The sequence below is a fragment of the Mus musculus genome, chromosome 13 (assembly GCF_000001635.26).
Source record: "Mus musculus strain C57BL/6J chromosome 13, GRCm38.p6 C57BL/6J".
In the NCBI taxonomy this organism is placed as follows: Eukaryota; Metazoa; Chordata; class Mammalia; order Rodentia; family Muridae; genus Mus; species Mus musculus.
In genome coordinates this window covers 109,761,452-109,782,604 of record NC_000079.6, presented here as the reverse complement: position 1 = coordinate 109,782,604, position 21,153 = coordinate 109,761,452, and the positions used below count along the sequence as shown (strand labels likewise).

At 41.8% G+C, this 21,153-nt stretch overlaps 1 protein-coding gene across 6 annotated transcripts in view; it reads right to left on the bottom strand.

Annotated features, from left to right (window-relative positions):
* Pde4d (phosphodiesterase 4D, cAMP specific) overlaps positions 1-21,153 on the bottom strand; it is a 1,301,793-nt gene that overhangs the window by 173,365 nt on the left and 1,107,275 nt on the right. For all 6 annotated transcript variants that reach the window (NM_011056.3, XM_006517643.2, XM_006517644.3 and 3 more), the window contains 2 exons: positions 12,998-13,071; positions 9,925-9,974 (listed from right to left, as the gene is read on the bottom strand). In NM_011056.3, the coding sequence (NP_035186.1) occupies positions 9,925-9,974; positions 12,998-13,071 (124 nt within the window). The remainder of the gene's footprint in view (positions 1-9,924; positions 9,975-12,997; positions 13,072-21,153) is intronic.

Genomic DNA, 21,153 nt, shown 5'->3' with positions numbered 1-21,153 from the left:
TCTCTATTATCTTGTATACCTTATTAAAATTTTAAATAAGAACAACTTATTAAACAACCACCCACTTAGATTGCTATTGAGCAAAGATCATAGGGATGCATACTACATCTTGCTTTGATTCCTACACTTGAAAGTAAACAAAGAGCACAGGCCACAAACATTCTGCCTTCAACTGTAAAACACCAGTAATGTCAGGAAGGCGAGGGCTGGAGATCAGCTCTAAAGCACTTGACCCACAGGTGCAGGGCTCTGTGTTCAAGTTCTGACACTGAAGGAAGAATGGAAGGAAAGAAGGAAGGGAGAAAGGCAGGAAGGAAGAAAGGAAAGAAGGAAGGAAGGAAATATAGTTTTGTTACTTAATAGACAATTTAAGGAATGAAGGAAATATAGTTCTTTTTCTATATAGGCAATTTTGCCAGATAACAGCAAGTTAGCAGCCAGTGACTTCATACTACAGCGAGCTCCATGACCAAACCTTTCTTACTTCCTTTCTTGGCTACTTTGGAACCATTTTTTCTTTTTCTTTCTCCCACACTTCTTTCTTGGGCTCCCCAACTTCCTTTATCATTCTCCCAAACCATTTCTGCTCTTCCAGGTAAGTAACTCTGTCGAGGGGGCCTTCATCCTGTTCCAATCTGTCCTCCCTGCCTGATTTCGTTTGCTCATGGATTCATTCATGTATAAACGTTCTTTTCTTTTTTAAAACATGACTTAATGCTTCCTGTCACTCAGTAAAAAGGACACATTTTGGCTTTTTATGTCCCCCAAAGCTCTAGGATAGTGTTTCTAAGGCCCAGGAAAGGTACTTTATGCTTGCATGAATACTCAGAGCTTAAGCAGACCTGCCCAGACCAGGGACTAAATGAATAAAGCCACAAGCCCAGGATGACACAGAAATGACAGTTTCCACATGATAAGTCAGGGTGAAATATGCAAATAACAGAGATGGGCTCATGAGAAGGTAGATGCCTTAAACAGCCATGCTTTCTCACCCACGACAATGCAGTGGACTGGAAACCCTTCCCTTGAGCTGCCCATGTTCTAACCCAAACTACAGAAATAAAGACAGACTAAAAGGGCACTGGATGCTTGGGCATCAGAAATGTCTGGTGTAGGGTACTTGAGGGATGGAGAGTTGGGAGAGATGTCTGGAAATATGGTAGCCAAGAGAACAATGAAGGTCTTCATACAAACTATTAAGGAGAAAAAAAAGATGTAGATTTTCTGGCCTCAACCTGATGAGTGGAGATAGTGTTCTTTCAAAGGCTTAAAAATGAGTGGTTCTGAAAGCTGGAAGCAAGACAGCCCAAAGTACCACCGCTCTCGGACTTCTCAGAAATGCCCCTGCATCTTTTACTTCTCAGCCCACTCTCCTAACAGTGTAGACCTCTTTGCATCGCTACACTGTTGTTTTGCTTTTGTTTCCTCTGAGACCTTACTCTGTAGCTCTGGCTGGCCTGGAAGTCACTATGTAGACAAGGTTAATGTTGAACTCACAGAGACCTACCTGCCTCTGCCTCCTTGAGGTGGGGATTAAGTCGCATAAATACAGTGTTTAATTGGCAAATGTTAACATTTCTCAATGTCAGTATTGATTATGTATTCTTATTGATATTAAAGCAATTCTTGAGCTAGAAGGACAGGGAACCGTGAAGAAACTGTCCCTCTATTGAGAGCTAAGTAACTCAGGGTAACGTTTAAACAGTCTGACTTGGGAAATTAGCTCCAGAGGAACCTTAAGTCTTTTGCCTCACACAATCTTTGCATTTCCCAGTATGCTTAGAAAAGTTCTCAATTTTCCAATGGGTGGGAAACACTTAGAGAGTGGAAGGAGTGGCTGAGGAATGCAGCTTTTGTTATTCTTTTCCTTTGGGTTTTTGAAAAGAAGTCTTTGTACAGTGTTTGTGGAGACAAAAACGAATACAGTTACTAAACATAATATTTCCCAAATTCACTCCTACCTCAGACACAAACATGCACAGGATGGCGCTCCATTCTCTCTCCAAACTGGAGCAAGCTGGGCTAAGTAAAACCTTGTATATATTTTGAGAGATATCAGAAATGACGGCCCTGAGGATGACGAACATGGTGACGAAGTTGTCAGATAATAATGTCAACTTGTATCTCTGACCCCCTAGCACTGCATACATATTATCTAGTGTATAGATTCCACTGTGATGTGGGGGAGGAGGGGTGCCATTCTATGCATTTTCCAAAAAGACAAGAATTGGCAACTACTTATCAGTTACAATGGTAATACTGTACCTGGGCAGTACTCTCACCTACTGTTTGGAATATCAAGTGTTCTATCTGTGACTTTTTGTTGGTCATAAGACTCTGAACACAATCTCAAGGATTTGGTTCAGAAATGCCCAACAATAATTGTGGTGAATTCCTTGACTTAGGCCCATAGGGGAATTTTGACTGTTTTTTGTAACACAATGATACAATGAGAAGTAGGCATTGAAAACCTATATGTTACCATAGTATGTAGCTTTCCCCACTCAGTTGAAAAAGAGCATGGTCTTGCTATGGGATCAATAACCAGCAGAGGGCTTCCATCCACCGGAAATAGGATGGGAAAATACAGATAATGCCTGCTCATAGCATTCTGATACTGAACAAAATGGGCAGCATCGCTGAAGGATCATTGCTAGGTAAGGAGAAACTGCTATCTGAGGCCCGAGAAACAATGAACTTTGTCATTAGATTGTGTGTTGTGGAGTTCTATCTGTGCCTAGCAGTCCCTTATTAACATCCAACAATACCTTCAATCACATACATGTGTATAAAATGCCATTTGGAATCAAAGAGTTTTTCTGCTGGGCAGTGGTGGCACACCACTTTAATCCCAGCACTTGGAAGGCAGAGGCAGGAGGATTTCTGAGTTCTAGGACAGCCTGGTCTACAGAGTTTGTTCCAGGACAGCCAGGGCTACACAGAGAAACCCTATCTCAGAAAAACAAAACAAAACAAAACCAAAAAAAAAAAACAGCAACAACAAAAAAGTGTTTCTATACTTTTATCTTTTTCACATAAATTGTTAAAAAAATAAATACAAACAAACAAACAAAAAGAAAACCTTTTTCTAATGAGAATTTCAATGTTATTTAATGTTTGGGATGCTTTATAACATCTACATACTTACAATGTTTCCTTCTATGTGACTTCGTTCTTTTAAATGGCTTCCTCTGAACACCGCTATGATCTATTGCAGCATCTCTGTTGCCCACCCACCACCACAGGTTAAGGGACATTCTCATGTACATGGCCCACACCGTTTCCAGCAGTCATTCTCAAGAACATTATCATGTATGTTCCCATATTGAAAACCGATTGATAGCCCCGAGTTTGGCCTTCAGAACCACACAAACATCTAAGGAAAAAAACCACCACCACCACCACCAACAACAACAACAAAAACAACTGATGGCATTGGGGGTGAGGTTTCAGCTCAGTGGTAAAGCTCATGGCCAGCTTGCAGAAGGCTCTGGTTTCAATCCCAGCAACACAAGACCAACCAAAGAACTTACTGAGGATTTTCTATGTCCCACACAATGAGACCAATGCTGCTTATATGGAGCTCCAATAAGGTCATGCAGATCCGATCTACCTTTGCAGCCACAAGCTGAGTTGCTAACACACTTTGAACTGTCCTTTTCTGTCTCCTATTACCCGGTCATGCTTCCATATCTCAGTCTTGTTGATTTCTGGTTTCAGGTAATGTTCCCCTAACGCCCCTACAGAGAACACCATATTCTTTCCTGTTTTGTTGTCGTCATTTCTTTTTCTTTTTTCTTTTTAGACCAAGTCTCACTAGGCTGGTACTCTCCCAGTGTAGACAAAGTTGTCTTTGTGGAGATCCACCTGCCTCTTTCTGAGTGCAGCAATGAAAGCCAGGCCCAGCCACCATATGCATTAGAAGTGCTAATAGCAAGCCCAGGGGCTCACATATGTTGATTGCTGCCCCTCCCCCAAACCAGAGCCCTCACCCCACGCCCAGAGTTCCCCAGGCAGAACTGTCTGCATCTCAGTCTCACTCATTGTGCTTTCCCTCCTGCCTTGTGAGTTCTTTGAAACGAGCAGTTACGCTTTACTGTGTTCCCCACGATTCACAAGGGCTAGAAAGTGAAAACGACCATTGACCAGATGAACAATCCCAACATAGAACGAATACATTCTGGAGACGAAGCGTTGTGCTCACCACTAACTTAAGCTCAGAACTGAACAGGGCTGTACTTGACCTTTGGCTTTGCCAGCTAAAGGAACCTTCAGCAGCATTCTATTCTTTCAACTAACAAAGTAGCCAAACCAGACTCAGACGAATCACAGTTGAATTGATTATGGCATGTCCTTTGTCTCTGCTGTTGTAATTCCACGTACAAGTACAGGTTCTACCAATTCCTGGTGAAAAAGTCAGGTAGTGTGTGTGTGTGTGTGTGTGTTTATAACTCAATTGTCTAAACAAAAGCCTGAGACAGCAATGCAAGCTATGAAGCAAGCAAGGAAGAAAATGGCTTCTTACTAGTCTATTAAATACTTCAGCTAATAAAAGAGCCATGCATACATGTCGTCAGACAAATCTCATTTTCACTAGGAGTCTTTTTATTAGGGAGGCAGGGTGCATAAATTAACTGTTTTAGCTTTAAAAAAAAGTCAGAATACCTAGGCATTCATTATATATATATATATATATATATATATATATAATTGTATATTATATATATATCAAATGTATAAGCAAAGGCCACCAAACAGCCTGTCTATAATCGTGAGCATGTGTAATCTTTATTAAATTTTCATTAAAGTTATTAAGCATGAAGCATCAGCAACATTTCAGGCACACCCAGAAAGAGCCCACTGAGCACTCCTCTGGAGTGACAGGTCCCTTGGCACTAGATTTTCTCTTACTACAGGACAATTTAAAAGGTGATACCAGAAAGCCAGTGATGAGGGGGCGGGGTTTCTCTGAAGATGGCTCGCTCTGCTGTGATCCTTATGCACTTTGCAGTTCATTGTCTCCTCAGCACCCAAGACGCTCTTACACAGGGATCTCATTTCTTGAAGGAAGCCCCACCATATATTATTTTAAATACATGTGAATATATAATATAGTATATTTTAATAAATAATATATCCTACTCTTTTTATCACGTATATGCATGGGACACAGAGACTAAAAAAGATCTAAATAATTACTAGTATCATTACTATCACACAAAAAAACAAAAAAACCCTACAACTTGGCTCCTTTTCTTTAATAAGGTGAAAGTGCTTAAGCAAATGGCCCACATCCTAAGAGAAACCATTGTTCTCTTAAATACCTTGGGTTGGTTGTGCTAACAACTTGTCAAGTAGACCTTCAGTTTTGCTTTATCCTTCAGAACAATGACAGCTGAAGACCGAGTTTCTTCCCGCTGTGTTTTGACTAACTAGCATTTGGATACTTCACTTTTAATCCTCGGGCTTCCTGACTGACAGAATTCTATTCAGAGTAAACATTCTTTTCTTGATGGGATCAAGAGCATCCAGGTTAAAATAGTTCTAAGTGGAATGGCCAGTGTTTTTTCTGGACCAGAACTCTGTGTACATGGCTTTCTGCCTGTCACTTTTCCTGTCCCCTCTACAGGGACAGAGGGAGTGTGTTGTTTTGATATAAGACCTTAGAGACAAAAGCAAAAGCCATTGTTTTAGGCTGGCTATCCCCCTACCTCTAGAATCACTACTAGATGTTATTCAAATAGCTCTAAATATGAAGGCATTTCCAGTGAGATATTGGCCCAAGACATTTTTGTGATTTTTAAGTCCATAATAGTCTAAAGCTACCTGCTACTCAGAAATTAACATTCTTTCATATTCCCTGTGGTGTCTTGTAAGCATACATTTCTTTAAACTTACTATTCTATCTAGTGTTTGCTTGTTTATGGTTGGGGGTCAGGGTTTAAGGCTTGGGCTCAGAGCAAGGATGAGGAGTTATTCCCAGTTCAGCCACAAAGTAGTGTTTTCTCTCAGCAGCCTTGGTTTTTCTCACATTTCCAATAAAGACATCCAAATAGATTTCCTTTGAGGTTTGTTGCTGCATGAAAATTCTCAATTGAATATGATTACATAAAGAAGATGATAATAGTAAACTTAAGAAGCGTAGTGCAGGTGATATTGAGGATGACAAGGTTCTGAGAGGTGGCTGCACTGCAGTTAACTTTCTTAACCTTGGTTTAAAATGAAAGGAACGTTCAAAAGTACTTTCTGTCCCGTCATCATGACTTGGTCCCCACACTCTCAGAGCTTGGGCATTTTTGCCTCTCTGCTGCCCTCTACTGGCCCCACATCCTCTTTGCTTCTGCTACGAGTAACTGGCTCCGGACCTAGGTTATACGTGATACAGGAAGCATTGAAAATGTGTGGGTGTTACCGCCTGGAACAAAAGCATCCCGAGACGTTCGGAGTGAGAAATGACAGAAGGCCACCGCAATCCTCTGTAACCTCCACTCTCCCGTGCCAAAACAGGGGTTAGGAACAAATGGGAAGCGAGGGGACAGAACTGCCCAACGGAATACTTGGGGAGCCACTTATGACCTGATGACCGGCCTTTACCCTTTCTGTAACTTATCTGCTTGCATTCTTGCAACGGTTCTGAGTGGCAGGTACTCATATCTCTGTTCTCTAGTTAGAAATTAAAGCTGGAGAGAATTGGGGTTCACCCTTGCAGGTTTTATCTGAAAGTGTCCCCACTGGCTTTGCAACAAAACAAAACAAACAAATAGACAAAAACTCCTTTCCACCCCTCCCAGGACGTGATCGTAAGGATAGATGAGCCCCAAGCGATGTGTCATCTTTTCTGGGTATCTCAAATCTCAGACAGTCAAGTATCAAGTCTCAACACCAGGATCATCACTGTTCTTGTTGGTAGCTTTTAGGTTTTTCAAGCGTACTTGTTTTTCTAGATTACTGAGAAAAGAGGCCTTTTCCCTGCCCATGTTCCCACCTCGGTTTGCAAAGCTTGGGAAGTAAATGAGACTTTCGTCAGTGGTGTGTGTGTGTGTGTGTGTGTGTGTGTGTGTGTGTGTGTGTGTGTGTTGTCTACAGTGGTCTGTAACAACGCAGCTGCTCTAAGCAGTTAATGACAGCTAATTAGTTTGCCATTCTAGATAAGCCCCAGGTCACAAACTAGTAAGAGGTACAAATGAGGCCTTCTTCACCATAATTGCCTAATTCCAGCAGATAATGATTTCCTCTCAGTGTTATGTAAAAATTGCAGAGACAACCCAGGGACTGCTTCAGTTCTGTGACCTTGAGTGAATAGACTCTCCCTTGAGTTTGGTTTGGGCACCGGCAAAGTGCTGTGGGGGAGGGGAGGTACACTGACCACGGAGAAACCAAGATTGCTTGTTGGTCACGAATCATTCCACCAGTATCCTACATTGTTTTTTTTTTGGGGGGGGGGGAGATGGTCGCCCTACCTACAAGGTAGATACAAGTACCCTCAAGGCAAAAGCATCAGAGAAGAAAAGAACATTGCCTTCTACTCGCCCCCCCCCCACTATGATTTGCCTATTGTGCACGAAGGGGGTGGGGGAAGCTCCTCTCCAGAGGGCTGCACTGTGTGTCTGAGCAAGGGTCTCGGGTTCCATGGAGTTGCGCTCACTAAGAACTCCATGCATGTGCTCACAAAATATGCCCTCAGCACCCCCAGGAAGTAGCACAGAAAAGAGGGACCCATTCCACCCGTCCATCTTTGTTTCGCCCTTTATACTGAATCTGAGTTTCTAAACAAACCAAAACAACAAGAACAGAAAACAAAGAAACAAATAAAGCGAAATGAAACAAAACAAACAAAACAAAACAAAACAAAACAAAACAACAACAAACAATTTGTTCCTTGGAGAATTCATTTTAGTAGGGAGGAATTTCTACTATTATTCTTTTGATGACAATCAAGACCCAAAGTGGTGGACTGTACACATAATAAGCCAGGACCTTGTGACATCATCATAAGCAGATGAGACAGAGAGAACCAATAGCTTAATAGTTATTAAAATGTGACCCCCCCACACACACTTGATGGAATTCTCAAGGAAGAAAACATCCGTTTTTTTCAGAATCATCTGCAATGTGGTGACCACAGATAGAGCCAGCCAGCACATTGGTCAATACATGCTCATTTTTCCATAAAGTATATTCACTGAAAATCATGTAAGGGCCTCCTCTTCCTCTTCCTCCTCCTCGTCCTCCTCCTCCTCGTCCTCCTCCTCCCCCTCTTCCTTCTCATCCTTCCTCCTCCTCCTCCTTCCTCCTCCTTCCTCCTCTTCCTCCTCTTCCTCCTCCTCCTCCCCCCCTTTCCTCAGATTATGGACAGGGGTTTAAAGAAGATACTTGAACCAAAAAATTGGTCTAACTTGGAGAATGTGCTAATTTTCTTCTGGTAGTAATTTTAGAAATCATAGGTTTTCTTTCCAGGCAATTATTTTAATGAATCAATTGAGGTTTCAAGAAACAATTAAATGAGCTCAATTTGGTCGCAAGTTCAGCAAAATGAGATCATCCTCTGGCTTGGGTTCAGTTGAGGTCAACTCTCCTATCGAACACGGACTAATAGGATAGGGATCGTTTTCTTTTTATGTTCTTTACTTCCGCTGTATTTTCGCCCCAATATCTGTGGGAACTTTTCCTGTGTGTGTGTGAGTGTTAGTATAAGCATGCATGTGAGTGTGTAGATATATATGCATGTGACACCAGACATCAATGTCTGGTATCTCTGTTAACTATTCTCCATCTGATAGCTTTAGATACGGTCTCCCTCACTGGGACCCTGGGCTTCCTGACTGAGCTAGGCTGGCAGGCCAGTAAGCCCTAATAGCACCCTATTTTAGGCACTGCTCAGGCACTAAGGTCATAGGTGTTCCGTGCCACACCCAGAGTTTTATGCAAATACTGGAGTCCTTCTGCTTGTGTGACAACACTTTATGAACTTCATTTCCTGGGCCCTGGGTCTAGTTCTAAATGAATATATATATTCATTTATACATGTGGAAGTCAGAAGTCAACTTATGAGAGTTGGTTCTATTTCCACCAAATGGGTACTGGGGGTTTGAACTCAGGTTTAGGCTTAGAAACAATCACCTTTACCTGTTGAACCTTACTGCTAGCCCCAATTCTTCTTTTTCCTGGTTTTGTTTGTTTGTTTGTTTGTTTTTGAGACAGTTCTCATTACAATGCTTGGGATAACCTCAGACTTCCTTTGTAGTAGCCCAGGCTGGTCTTGAACTTGCCATCCTTCTCCCTTAGTCCTCCAAGTATGAGGTCTGTAAGTGCATGCCAGTATGTTTGGTTTTGCCATTCCCCTTTAAACTAAGCTATGTTGCATTCAGACAAGGTGGAGAAGGCTAACACAACAACAAAGATAATACCGTATGAGCAATGAACCTTGCTGATACAAGTGTCTACAACGATGTTAAACCAAACCCAAGCACAAAGTCACCTCTGTAAAATCATGGTACACCAGAAAATATTTCCCAAGGAATCGCAGAAGCGCAAATCACAGGAGACAGCATTTCTCAACCTGTGGATGGTGACCCCTTTGAAGGTTGAATGGCCCTTTTAGAGGGTCACCTTAGATCATCAGAAAACACAAATATTTATAACACGATTCATAACCGTAGCAAAAATTACAGTTAGGAAGCAGCAGTGAAAATAATATTATGGTTGGGGGGGGTACCACCACATGAGGGACTGTATTAAAGGGAAGCATTGTTAGGAGGGTTGAGAGCCAATGTATGAGACCAGTGACAACGAAGAAAGAGACAGTGAGAACTTCATTTCTTTAAAGTTTTAGAACCATAGCATAACCTGGGTGCTAAGAACAGAGCACAGCTCTAAGGCTTCATAAACAGACAGGAGACGAAGACGCTCCCACGGGTCTCTTACCTGTGATGGTGGCTTTGTTGATGGATGGTTGGTTGCACATGGGTGATCTTCTGGCAAAGAAAGAAAACACAAAGCGGTAAATGTCGGTGCTTTTTGACTTCAGTAACCTAAGTTGTTTTCCGTCTGCCATTCTAATTGAAAGAATTATTTTAAAGCTGTGACATGAACTCAATGACGTCACTCAGACTAGCCAGTAAGGTTCTTGGATGCCCCTTCACTGTAGCTCAGACTCCAGATTGGAAATGGGGGAGAAAGAAAAGAAAACAAGACAACTTAAATCTCATGGCTGGATCCCGGGAAAGGGGAGGACACTGGATTAAAAGGACAAACTTCACAGGCATGTGTCGGGAGAGGACATTCTTATTGTCTGGCTGTGTTCAACTCAGTTAAGGTATGCAGAACAAAATAGACTTTCTGAGAGTTAACATTTACTCAAGGTATAATAGTTTTCCCTGGTTCGGTATTAGAGACTGATTTCTGACGCATAGTCTCTTGATTTCTTGTACATTGCCAGGAGTGACTGATTCCTTCTAAACTACCGTGTAAATAGACACAGGATGTAAACAATTTTCCTTTCCACTTTGTTCATTATGAAGCATGTCTGGCATATCTGCCAGAGGAGTCTACTAATAGCATGTCTAAACTGCAGTGTCCTATAAAGCCATTGCACTTGAAGAGATGCCCTTTGTTATTCTTCACTGCTTTTTAGTTGTTTGACAGCTCCCACGAGATGATTGTAAACATCTTTAGGAATATGCCTGCTGTGCCAGTAGGCTGCATCCCCTATTAAAGCCAACACAATTGGTATAGTATTCATTGGGTCAGTGCTAACTAAATTGAGTTGAAAAGAAAAATCATTTAAGACATCCATTAAACGAGTTGGAAGTAGAAGTTTTTAAGGTTATCGCCAATACCTGGTGGCCTTCAAAGGCCAGAGATCTTTAAAAATCCTTCAAGAAACACTTATGTTGCAAGATGTCTGCAAAACCCCTAAGGTCTTTTTGGTGTGTGTGCATGCACACACATTCTTTTTCTAGTGGGTAGCCCTTACTAAGGACTTGCTGTGGCCAGGTCCTGTGCTGTGTATTTAAATCTCACTTAATCCTTATGACAAACTTCAAGGCAAGTGAACTGATTGTGTGTGTGTGTGTGTATGTATGTGTGTGTAATAAGTTTTGAGAAGTTGAACATTTTAGGGTATTGAAGCTGAGGTTTGAACTAGTACAGTGTGACACTAACATTACACTCTATGCTCTGCTGTCTTAACTATTAGGAATGTGTATGTGTGTGTGAGAGAGAGAGAGAGAGAAGGAGAGAGAGACAGAGAGACAGAGAGATCTGGACAGTCGCACATAGGTGCAGATTGTGGCTAGCCCTTTACATTTATCTTGCTGGAAAAATGTCTCCTACCTGAGCTTCAGGATACCTGGGGAAAGCCATCTAACATTATGTCTGCTTTGACAGGTTCCACTCAACCTTCCAGCTGCACCACAATGCTTACATTTATTGTTGCGTGTTTTGCACTTAAATTTTGTGTATGTCTGAAAATGTACCAAGATTTATGTCTGAATTATTTTATATTTTTAGTGTAAAACAGAAAGTGGAAATGAGAACTTAATAAACACTTCATTAAACACGAGTTGTTTTAGATGACTGTTCTAGTCTAGGTAGCATGGTTATGTTCTTGGTGAAGGTTTATTATGCACATGTGACAGAGCACTTTTAGGGTGGCATTGCTGTAGTCTAGAGTTTATTCAAATAACTTATATGTTGATAAGAATTTTTCATCCTTGTTCTGTAAAAATTTAGAAAGTAGTCTCTTCACATGGTATTAGCAAATGAAGACGTTATATTTTTACATAGTTGTAGAGAACAAAATCACTGTCTTGTTCCTATTTAACTTTTCCTAGAATCAGTTCTATGGCTTACATGTAGTAACCCAAAGAGTAACAATAATACATATTATTGACCATTAGATCCACAAGGATGTTGGTATATCATTAGTAAAGAATGAGCCACACACGCCTCACTTCTGGGAATGAATATATGTAGATATTTCATATATATATATATGAAAAATGTTCGTGTGTATGTATGTATGTATGTATGTATGTATGCATGTATGTAGATCTTGATGGCAAGAAAGTGAGGTGGTAGAAACTAACAGTGGGTATTAGCTCAGGTTGTCCACCTAGGGACAATCTTAGGACATATTCTCCATCAAATCCTTTCCTAAAGAAAATAAAAAGGCGTAGACCCTCCTCAAAGTGAGATGGTAAACTTGGAAATGTTCTCGAGGTGTTAGGAGAGCACATCAGGCAAATGCTGAGCCCTCTAGAGCAGCAGTTCTCAACCCGGGGGTCGCGACCCCTCTGGCAACCCTCTCTTCAAAGATTTTTTTTTTTTTTTACAATTGATAACAGTAGCAAAGTTACAGTTATGAAGTAGCTTGGGATAGAATGGACATCTCTTCAGAGACACAATCATCATTGTGATACTGACACACTGATCAGATCAACTGTCACCAATTTAAATGCCACTACCTAGGTAGCAGTGTCTGAAGGAAACTTAAAGGAAATGTGTTTCTTCCAAAAGCCAAAGAAGCTGCGGAGGTCAGGATGGCATGGTCCAGCTGGCCAGGCTCTACCGAAATGGCCGCTGGCAAGGAATGGATTCCTCAAAGCACACCCTTGACTAGTCTCAGCATCTTCAGGGTTGCAACTCCGTGTTAGGATGGGAACTGGGAATACAGATGCAAACAAAGTACAAGCCCTGGGCAGTTCCCAAGGCAAGCAGAACCTGAGATGATCCTGCGAGCGAGAGCGACAGAGGAGCTTCCAGATGGTTTCTACAGAGGGGGCATCACTGCATTTGCCTTTTCTGCTTCGATATTTCAAGCCTCGAGTCACTACAAAGTCATTACAGAAAATGAAGTAGGCAAAGTATGATGTAGGGCACACGGCCGGACAAGGGAGGTGATTCTGCGGTGTCTAATGTGCTGTCCTGAGTGCAGGTCAAGTTGAGAAGATACTAAAGGTTCAGCCAAAAGAGAGCAAGAGGGAGAGGAGCTTACTTGCTGGGTGCTCGGTCTTGCAAATTCGTTAACGCAGCAAAGTTGTTCCGTACGGTTCGCAGGCTAGCCAAGACCTATGACCAAAAAAAAAAGTGAGAGATTGCTTAGCATTCTTGATCTGAGGCTGGTTGGGTGCAACTAAACATGTCTTTTAAAGAAAAACCATCATGGTGCTTCAACTCAGTTTCATATACCCTTATGGAATCTTCCAGAACTTAGTAAAATTTTTAATCCTGGTTATGAAATCAGGGAGGTTAAACTCCCAGCATTTTGTAGAAACCCCTCTCACTGACTTTGTTTCTGGTAACAGTAGCAGCATTATTCCCCAGTCCTTTAGTTCTCAATACAATGTTCCCAGCTATGCGCATGCAAAAACGTGGTCTCATTTCATGCAATTATGAAATACTATAATACAAAAGACCATGAATCAGAATAGTGATTTAAAAAAAATAAATAAAACTAGTCTCTAATTCCCTTTGAAAACTTCATCAAGATTCCTCTGATCTCAGGTCATTAGGCTAAGTAAATCTTCAGTTATTTTTTTTTCATCTTTGCATAGGGCTATGCTAGCTAGTTAGTCCACAGATATTCTTTGCCTCTGGGGAGATTGTGCACAAGTGGAATATAAGAAGTCCCCAGAAGGGCGCTGATCATGGAGAACATGAGTGCTGTGTGTTCTGTATGCTGTCCAGCATGAAGAAAGGGTTCACTAAAATGGCTTTGAAGAAATGAACATATGGAAGCACTAGATCTGCATGTATGTGCATGTGCCAGGGAGTAGATGCTCCCAACTCTGGTAGCTCCATCTTTATTCTAATTCAAATCAGAAATAAAAGATGCCTATGGGATGGGAGCAAGCCATGGAGAGAATACAGGAGCCTGCTGACCCTAGACCTTAGTCTTCCTAGAACAGGTCATTTTCTTCAGGGGTGGACTCTACAGTAAAAATAGATATGTCAATAAGACCTCAGTGCCTGTTGGGGATTCATATGTCGTGAGTTAAGACTTCACGTGTCGACAAGTCCCTTCCGCTCGACTCGAGACTCGAGCCCCGGGCTACCTTGCCAGCAGAGTCTTGCCCAACACCCGCAAGGGCCCACACGGGACTCCCCACGGGACCCTAAGACCTCTGGCGAGTGGAACACAGCGCCTGCCCCAATCCAATCGGGGGGAACTTGAGACTGCGGTACATAGGGAAGCAGGCTACCCGGGCTTGATCTGGGGCACAAACCCCTTCCGCTCCACTCGAGCCCCGGGCTACCTTGCCAGCTGAGTCGCCTGACACCCGCAAGGGCCCACACGGGACTCCCCACGGGATCCTAAGACCTCTGGTGAGTGGAACACAGCGCCTGCCCCAATCCAATCTCGCGGAACTTGAGACTGCGGTACATAGGGAAGCAGGCTACCCGGGCCTGATCTGGGGCACAAGTCCCTTCCGCTCTACTCGAGCCCCGGGCTACCTTGCCAGCAGAGTCTTGCCCAACACCCGCAAGGGCCCACACGGGACTCCCCACGGGACCCTAAGACCTCTGGTGAGTGGAACACAGCGCCTGCCCCAATCCAATCGCGGGGAACTTGAGACTGCGGTACATAGGGAAGCAGGCTACCCGGGCTTGATCTGGGGCACAAACCCCTTCCGCTCCACTCGAGCCCCGGGTTACCTTGCCAGCTGAGTCGCCTGACACCCGCAAGGGCCCACACAGGATTCCACACGTGATCCTAAGACCTCTAGTGAGTGGAACACAACTTCTGCCAGGAGTCTGGTTCGAACACCAGATATCTGGGTACCTGCCTTGCAAGAAGAGAGCTTGCCTGCAGAGAATACTCTGCCCACTGAAACTAAGGAGAGTGCTACCCTCCAGGTCTGCTCATAGAGGCTAACAGAGTCATCTGAAGAACAAGCTCTTAACAGTGACAACTAAAACAGCTAGCTTCAGAGATTACCAGATGGCGAAAGGCAAACGTAAGAATCCTACTAACAGAAATCAAGACCACTCACCATCATCAGAACGCAGCACTCCCACCCCACCTAGTCCTGGGCACCCCAACACAACCGAAAATCTAGACCCAGATTTAAAAACATTTCTCATGATGATGATAGAGGACATCAAGAAGGACTTTCATAAGTCACTTAAAGAATTACAGGAGAGCACTGCTAAAGAGTTACAGGCCCTTAAAGAAAAGCAGGAAAACACAGCCAAACAGGTAGAAATCATTAAAGAAAAACAGGAAAACACATCCAAACAGGTGATGGAAATGAACAAAACCATACTAGAACTAAAAGGGGAAGTAGACACAATAAAGAAAACCCAAAGCGAGGCAACGCTGGAGATAGAAACCCTAGGAAAGAGATCTGGAACCATAGATGCGAGCATCAGCAACAGAATACAAGAAATGGAAGAGAGAATCTCAGGTGCAGAAGATTCCATAGAGAACATCGACACAACAGTCAAAGAAAATACAAAATGCAAAAGGATCCTAACTCAAAACATCCAGGTAATCCAGGACACAATGAGAAGACCAAACCTACGGATAATAGGAATTGATGAGAATGAAGATTTTCAACTTAAAGGGCCAGCTAATATCTTCAACAAAATAATAGAAGAAAACTTCCCAAACATAAAAAAAGAGATGCCCATGATCATACAAGAAGCCTACAGAACTCCAAATAGACTGGACCAGAAAAGAAATTCCTCCCGACACATAATAATCAGAACAACAAATGCACTAAATAAAGATAGAATATTAAAAGCAGTAAGGGAGAAAGGTCAAGTAACATATAAAGGAAGGCCTATCAGAATTACACCAGACTTTTCTCCAGAGACTATGAAAGCCAGAAGAGCCTGGACAGATGTTATACAGACACTAAGAGAACACAAATGCCAGCCCAGGCTACTATACCCGGCCAAACTCTCAATTACCATAGATGGAGAAACCAAAGTATTCCATGACAAAACCAAATTCACACAATATCTTTCCACGAATCCAGCCCTTCAAAGGATAATAACAGAAAAGAAGCAATACAAGGACGGAAATCACGCCCTAGAACAACCAAGAAAGTAATCATTCAACAAACCAAAAAGAAGACAGCCACAAGATCAGAATGCCAACTCTAACAACAAAAATAAAAGGGAGCAACAATTACTTTTCCTTACTATCTCTTAATATCAATGGACTCAATTCCCCAATAAAAAGACATAGACTAACAGACTGGCTACACAAACAGGACCCAACATTCTGCTGCTTACAGGAAACCCATCTCAGGGAAAAAGACAGACACTACCTCAGAGTGAAAGGCTGGAAAACAATTTTCCAAGCAAATGGACTGAAGAAACAAGCTGGAGTAGCCATTTTAATATCGGATAAAATCGACTTCCAACCCAAAGTTATCAAAAAAGACAAGGAGGGACACTTCATACTCATCAAAGGTAAAATCCTCCAAGAGGAACTCTCAATTCTGAATATCTACGCACCAAATGCAAGGGCAGCCACATTCATTAGAGACACTTTAGTAAAGCTCAAAGCATACATTGCACCTCACACAATAATAGTGGGAGACTTCAACACACCACTTTCTTCAAAGGACAGATCGTGGAAACAGAAACTAAACAGGGACACAGTGAAACTAACAGAAGTTATGAAACAAATGGACCTGACAGATATCTACAGAACATTTTATCCTAAAACAAAAGGATATACCTTCTTCTCAGCACCTCACGGGACCTTCTCCAAAATTGACCATATAATTGGTCACAAAACAGGCCTCAATAGATACAAAAATATTGAAATTGTCCCATGTATCCTATCAGACCACCATGGCCTAAGACTGATCTTCAATAACAACATAAATAATGGAAAGCCAACATTCACGTGGAAACTGAATAACACTCTTCTCAATGATACCTTGGTCAAGGAAGGAATAAAGAAAGAAATTAAAGACTTTTTAGAGTTTAATGAAAATGAAGCCACAACGTACCCAAACCTATGGGACACAATGAAAGCATTTCTAAGAGGGAAACTCATAGCTCTGAGTGCCTCCAAGAAGAAACGGGAGACAGCACATACTAGCAGCTTGACAACACATCTAAAAGCCCTAGAAAAAAAGGAAGCAAATTCACCCAAGAGGAGTAGACGGCAGGAAATAATCAAACTCAGGGGTGAAATCAACCAAGTGGAAACAAGAAGAACTATTCAAAGAATTAACCAAACGAGGAGTTGGTTCTTTGAGAAAATCAACAAGATAGATAAACCCTTAGCTAGACTCACTAAAGGGCACAGGGACAAAATCCTAATTAACAAAATCAGAAATGAAAAGGGAGACATAACAACAGATCCTGAAGAAATCCAAAACACCATCAGATCCTTCTACAAAAGGCTATACTCAACAAAACTGGAAAACCTGGACGAAATGGACAAATTTCTGGACAGATACCAGGTACCAAAGTTGAATAAGGATCAAGTTGACCATCTAAACAGTCCCATATCACCTAAAGAAATAGAAGCAGTTATTAATAGTCTCCCAACCAAAAAAAGCCCAGGACCAGATGGGTTTAGTGCAGAGTTCTATCAGACCTTCAAAGAAGATCTAATTCCAATTCTGCACAAACTATTTCACAAAATAGAAGTAGAAGGTACTCTACCCAACTCATTTTATGAAGCCACTATTACTCTGATACCTAAACCACAGAAAGATCCAACAAAGATAGAGAACTTCAGACCAATTTCTCTTATGAATATCGATGCAAAAATCCTCAATAAAATTCTCGCTAACCGAATCCAAGAACACATTAAAGCAATCATCCATCCTGACCAAGTAGGTTTTATTCCAGGGATGCAGGGATGGTTTAATATACGAAAATCCATCAATGTAATCCATTATATAAAAAAACTCAAAGACAAAAACCACATGATCATCTCGTTAGATGCAGAAAAAGCATTTGACAAGATCCAACACCCATTTATGATAAAAGTTTTGGAAAGATCAGGAATTCAAGGCCCATACCTAAACATGATAAAAGCAATCTACAGCAAACCAGTAGCCAACATCAAAGTAAATGGAGAGAAGCTGGAAGCAATCCCACTAAAATCAGGGACTAGACAAGGCTGCCCACTTTCTCCCTACCTTTTCAACATAGTATTTGAAGTATTAGCCAGAGCAATTCGACAACAAAAGGAGATCAAGGGGATACAAATTGGAAAAGAGGAAGTCAAAATATCACTTTTTGCAGATGATATGATAGTATATATAAGTGACCCTAAAAATTCTACCAGAGAACTCCTAAACCTGATAAACAGCTTCGGTGAAGTAGCTGGATATAAAATAAACTCAAACAAGTCAATGGCCTTTCTCTATACAAAGAATAAACAGGCTGAGAAAGAAATTAGGGAAACAACACCCTTCTCAATAGTCACAAATAATATAAAATATCTTGGCGTGACTCTAACTAAGGAAGTGAAAGATCTGTATGATAAAAACTTCAAATCTCTGAAGAAAGAAATTAAGGAAGATCTCAGAAGATGGAAAGATCTCCCATGCTCATGGATTGGTAGGATCAACATTGTAAAAATGGCTATCTTGCCAAAAGCAATCTACAGATTCAATGCAATCCCCATCAAAATTCCAACTCAATTCTTCAACGAATTGGAAGGAGCAATTTGCAAATTTGTCTGGAATAACAAAAAACCTAGGATAGCAAAAAGTCTTCTCAAGGATAAAAGAACTTCTGGCGGAATCACCATGCCAGACCTAAAGCTTTACTACAGAGCAATTGTGATAAAAACTGCATGGTACTGGTATAGAGACAGACAAGTAGACCAATGGAATAGAATTGAAGACCCAGAAATGAACCCACACACCTATGGTCACTTGATCTTCGACAAGGGAGCTAAAACCATCCAGTGGAAGAAAGACAGCATTTTCAACAATTGGTGCTGGCACAACTGGTTGTTATCGTGTAGAAGAATGCGAATCGATCCATACTTATCTCCTTGTACTAAGGTCAAATCTAAGTGGATCAAGGAACTTCACATAAAACCAGAGACACTGAAACTTATAGAGGAGAAAGTGGGGAAAAGCCTTGAAGATATGGGCACAGGGGAAAAATTCCTGAACAGAACAGCAATGGCTTGTGCTGTAAGATCGAGAATCGACAAATGGGACCTAATGAAACTCCAAAGTTTCTGCAAGGCAAAAGACACCGTCAATAAGACAAAAAGACCACCAACAGATTGGGAAAGGATCTTTACCTATCCTAAATCAGATAGGGGACTAATATCCAACATATATAAAGAACTCAAGAAGGTGGACTTCAGAAAATCAAATAACCCCATTAAAAAATGGGGCTCAGAACTGAACAAAGAATTCTCACCTGAGGAATACCGAATGGCAGAGAAGCACTTGAAAAAATGTTCAACATCTTTAATCATCAGGGAAATGCAAATCAAAACAACCCTGAGATTCCACCTCACACCAGTCAGAATGGCTAAGATCAAAAATTCAGGTGACAGCAGATGCTGGCGTGGATGTGGAGAAAGAGGAACACTCCTCCATTGTTGGTGGGAGTGCAGGCTTGTACAACCACTCTGGAAATCAGTCTGGCGGTTCCTCAGAAAACTGGACATAGTACTACCGGAGGATCCAGCAATACCTCTCCTGGGCATATATCCAGAAGATGCCCCAACAGATAAGAAGGACACATGCTCCACTATGTTCATAGCAGCCTTATTTATAATAGCCAGAAGCTGGAAAGAACCTAGATGCCCCTCAACAGAGGAATGGATACAGAAAATGTGGTACATCTACACAATGGAGTACTACTCAGCTATTAAAAAGAATGAATTTATGAAATTCCTAGCCAAATGGATGGGCCTGGAGGGCATCATCCTGAGTGAGGTAACACATTCACAAAGAAACTCACACAATATGTATTCACTGATAAGTGGATATTAGCCCCAAACCTAGGATACCCAAGATATAAGATATAATTTGCTAAACACATGAAACTCAAGAAGAATGAAGACTGAAGTGTGGACACTATGCCCCTCCTTAGATTTGGGAACAAAACACCCATGGAAGGAGTTACAGAGACAAAGTTTGGAGCTGAGATGAAAGGATGGACCATGTAGAGACTGCCATATCCAGGGATCCACCCCATAATCAGCATCCAAACGCTGACACCATTGCATACACTAGCAAGATTTTATTGAAAGGACCCAGATGTAGCTGTCTCTTGTGAGACTATGCCGGGGCCTAGCAAACACAGAAGTGGATGCTCACAGTCAGCTAATGGATGGATCATAGGGCTCCCAATGGAGGAGCTAGAGAAAGTAGCCAAGGAGCTAAAGGGATCTGCAACCCTATAGGTGGAACAACATTATGAACTAACCAGTACCCCGGAGCTCTTGACTCTAGCTGCATATATATCAAAAGATGGCCTAGTCGGCCATCACTGGAAAGAGAGGCCCATTGGACTTGCAAACTTTATATGCCCCAGTACAGGGGAACACCAGGGCCAAAAAGGGGGAGTGGGTGGGCAGGGGAGTGGGGGTGGGTGGATATGGGGGACTTTTGGTATAGCATTGGAAATGTAAATGAGTTAAATACCTAATAAAAAATGGAAAAAAATTAAAAAAAAAAAAAAGAAAAAGAAAAAATAAATAAAACCTTCTTAATATGTGAAAAAAAAAAAAAAAAAAAGACTTCACGTGTCACTTGGGAGGCAGAGGCAGACAGATTTCTGAGTTCGAGGCCAGCCTGGTTTACAAAGTGAGTTCCAGGACAGCCAGGGCTATACAGAGAAACCCTGTCTCGAAAAACAAAAACAAAAACAAAGACTTCACATGTCTTGGTATAAGTCATGAGTTAGATGCACACACTTGGTATGACACCTTCTGTGTAAAAGAGAGTGCTATCTGCCCATTAATTAGGGTTGCTTGAACAGTTAACAGAAAGAAACTACTCCAGGTTAATGCCAATGACATAGCTTAAGCAAAAAGTATGTGGTGACCATGTGTTTATTATGGAAACTTCCATTGACTTATCTGGCCCATAGGAAGTTTGCTGAATGCTTATTAGTGGCAATATACAGAATCCTCCGTTTTCTAATTGACCTAGGGGTTTGAGAACTGTGCCCTGAGTTTCTTCATCGGACAGTGGT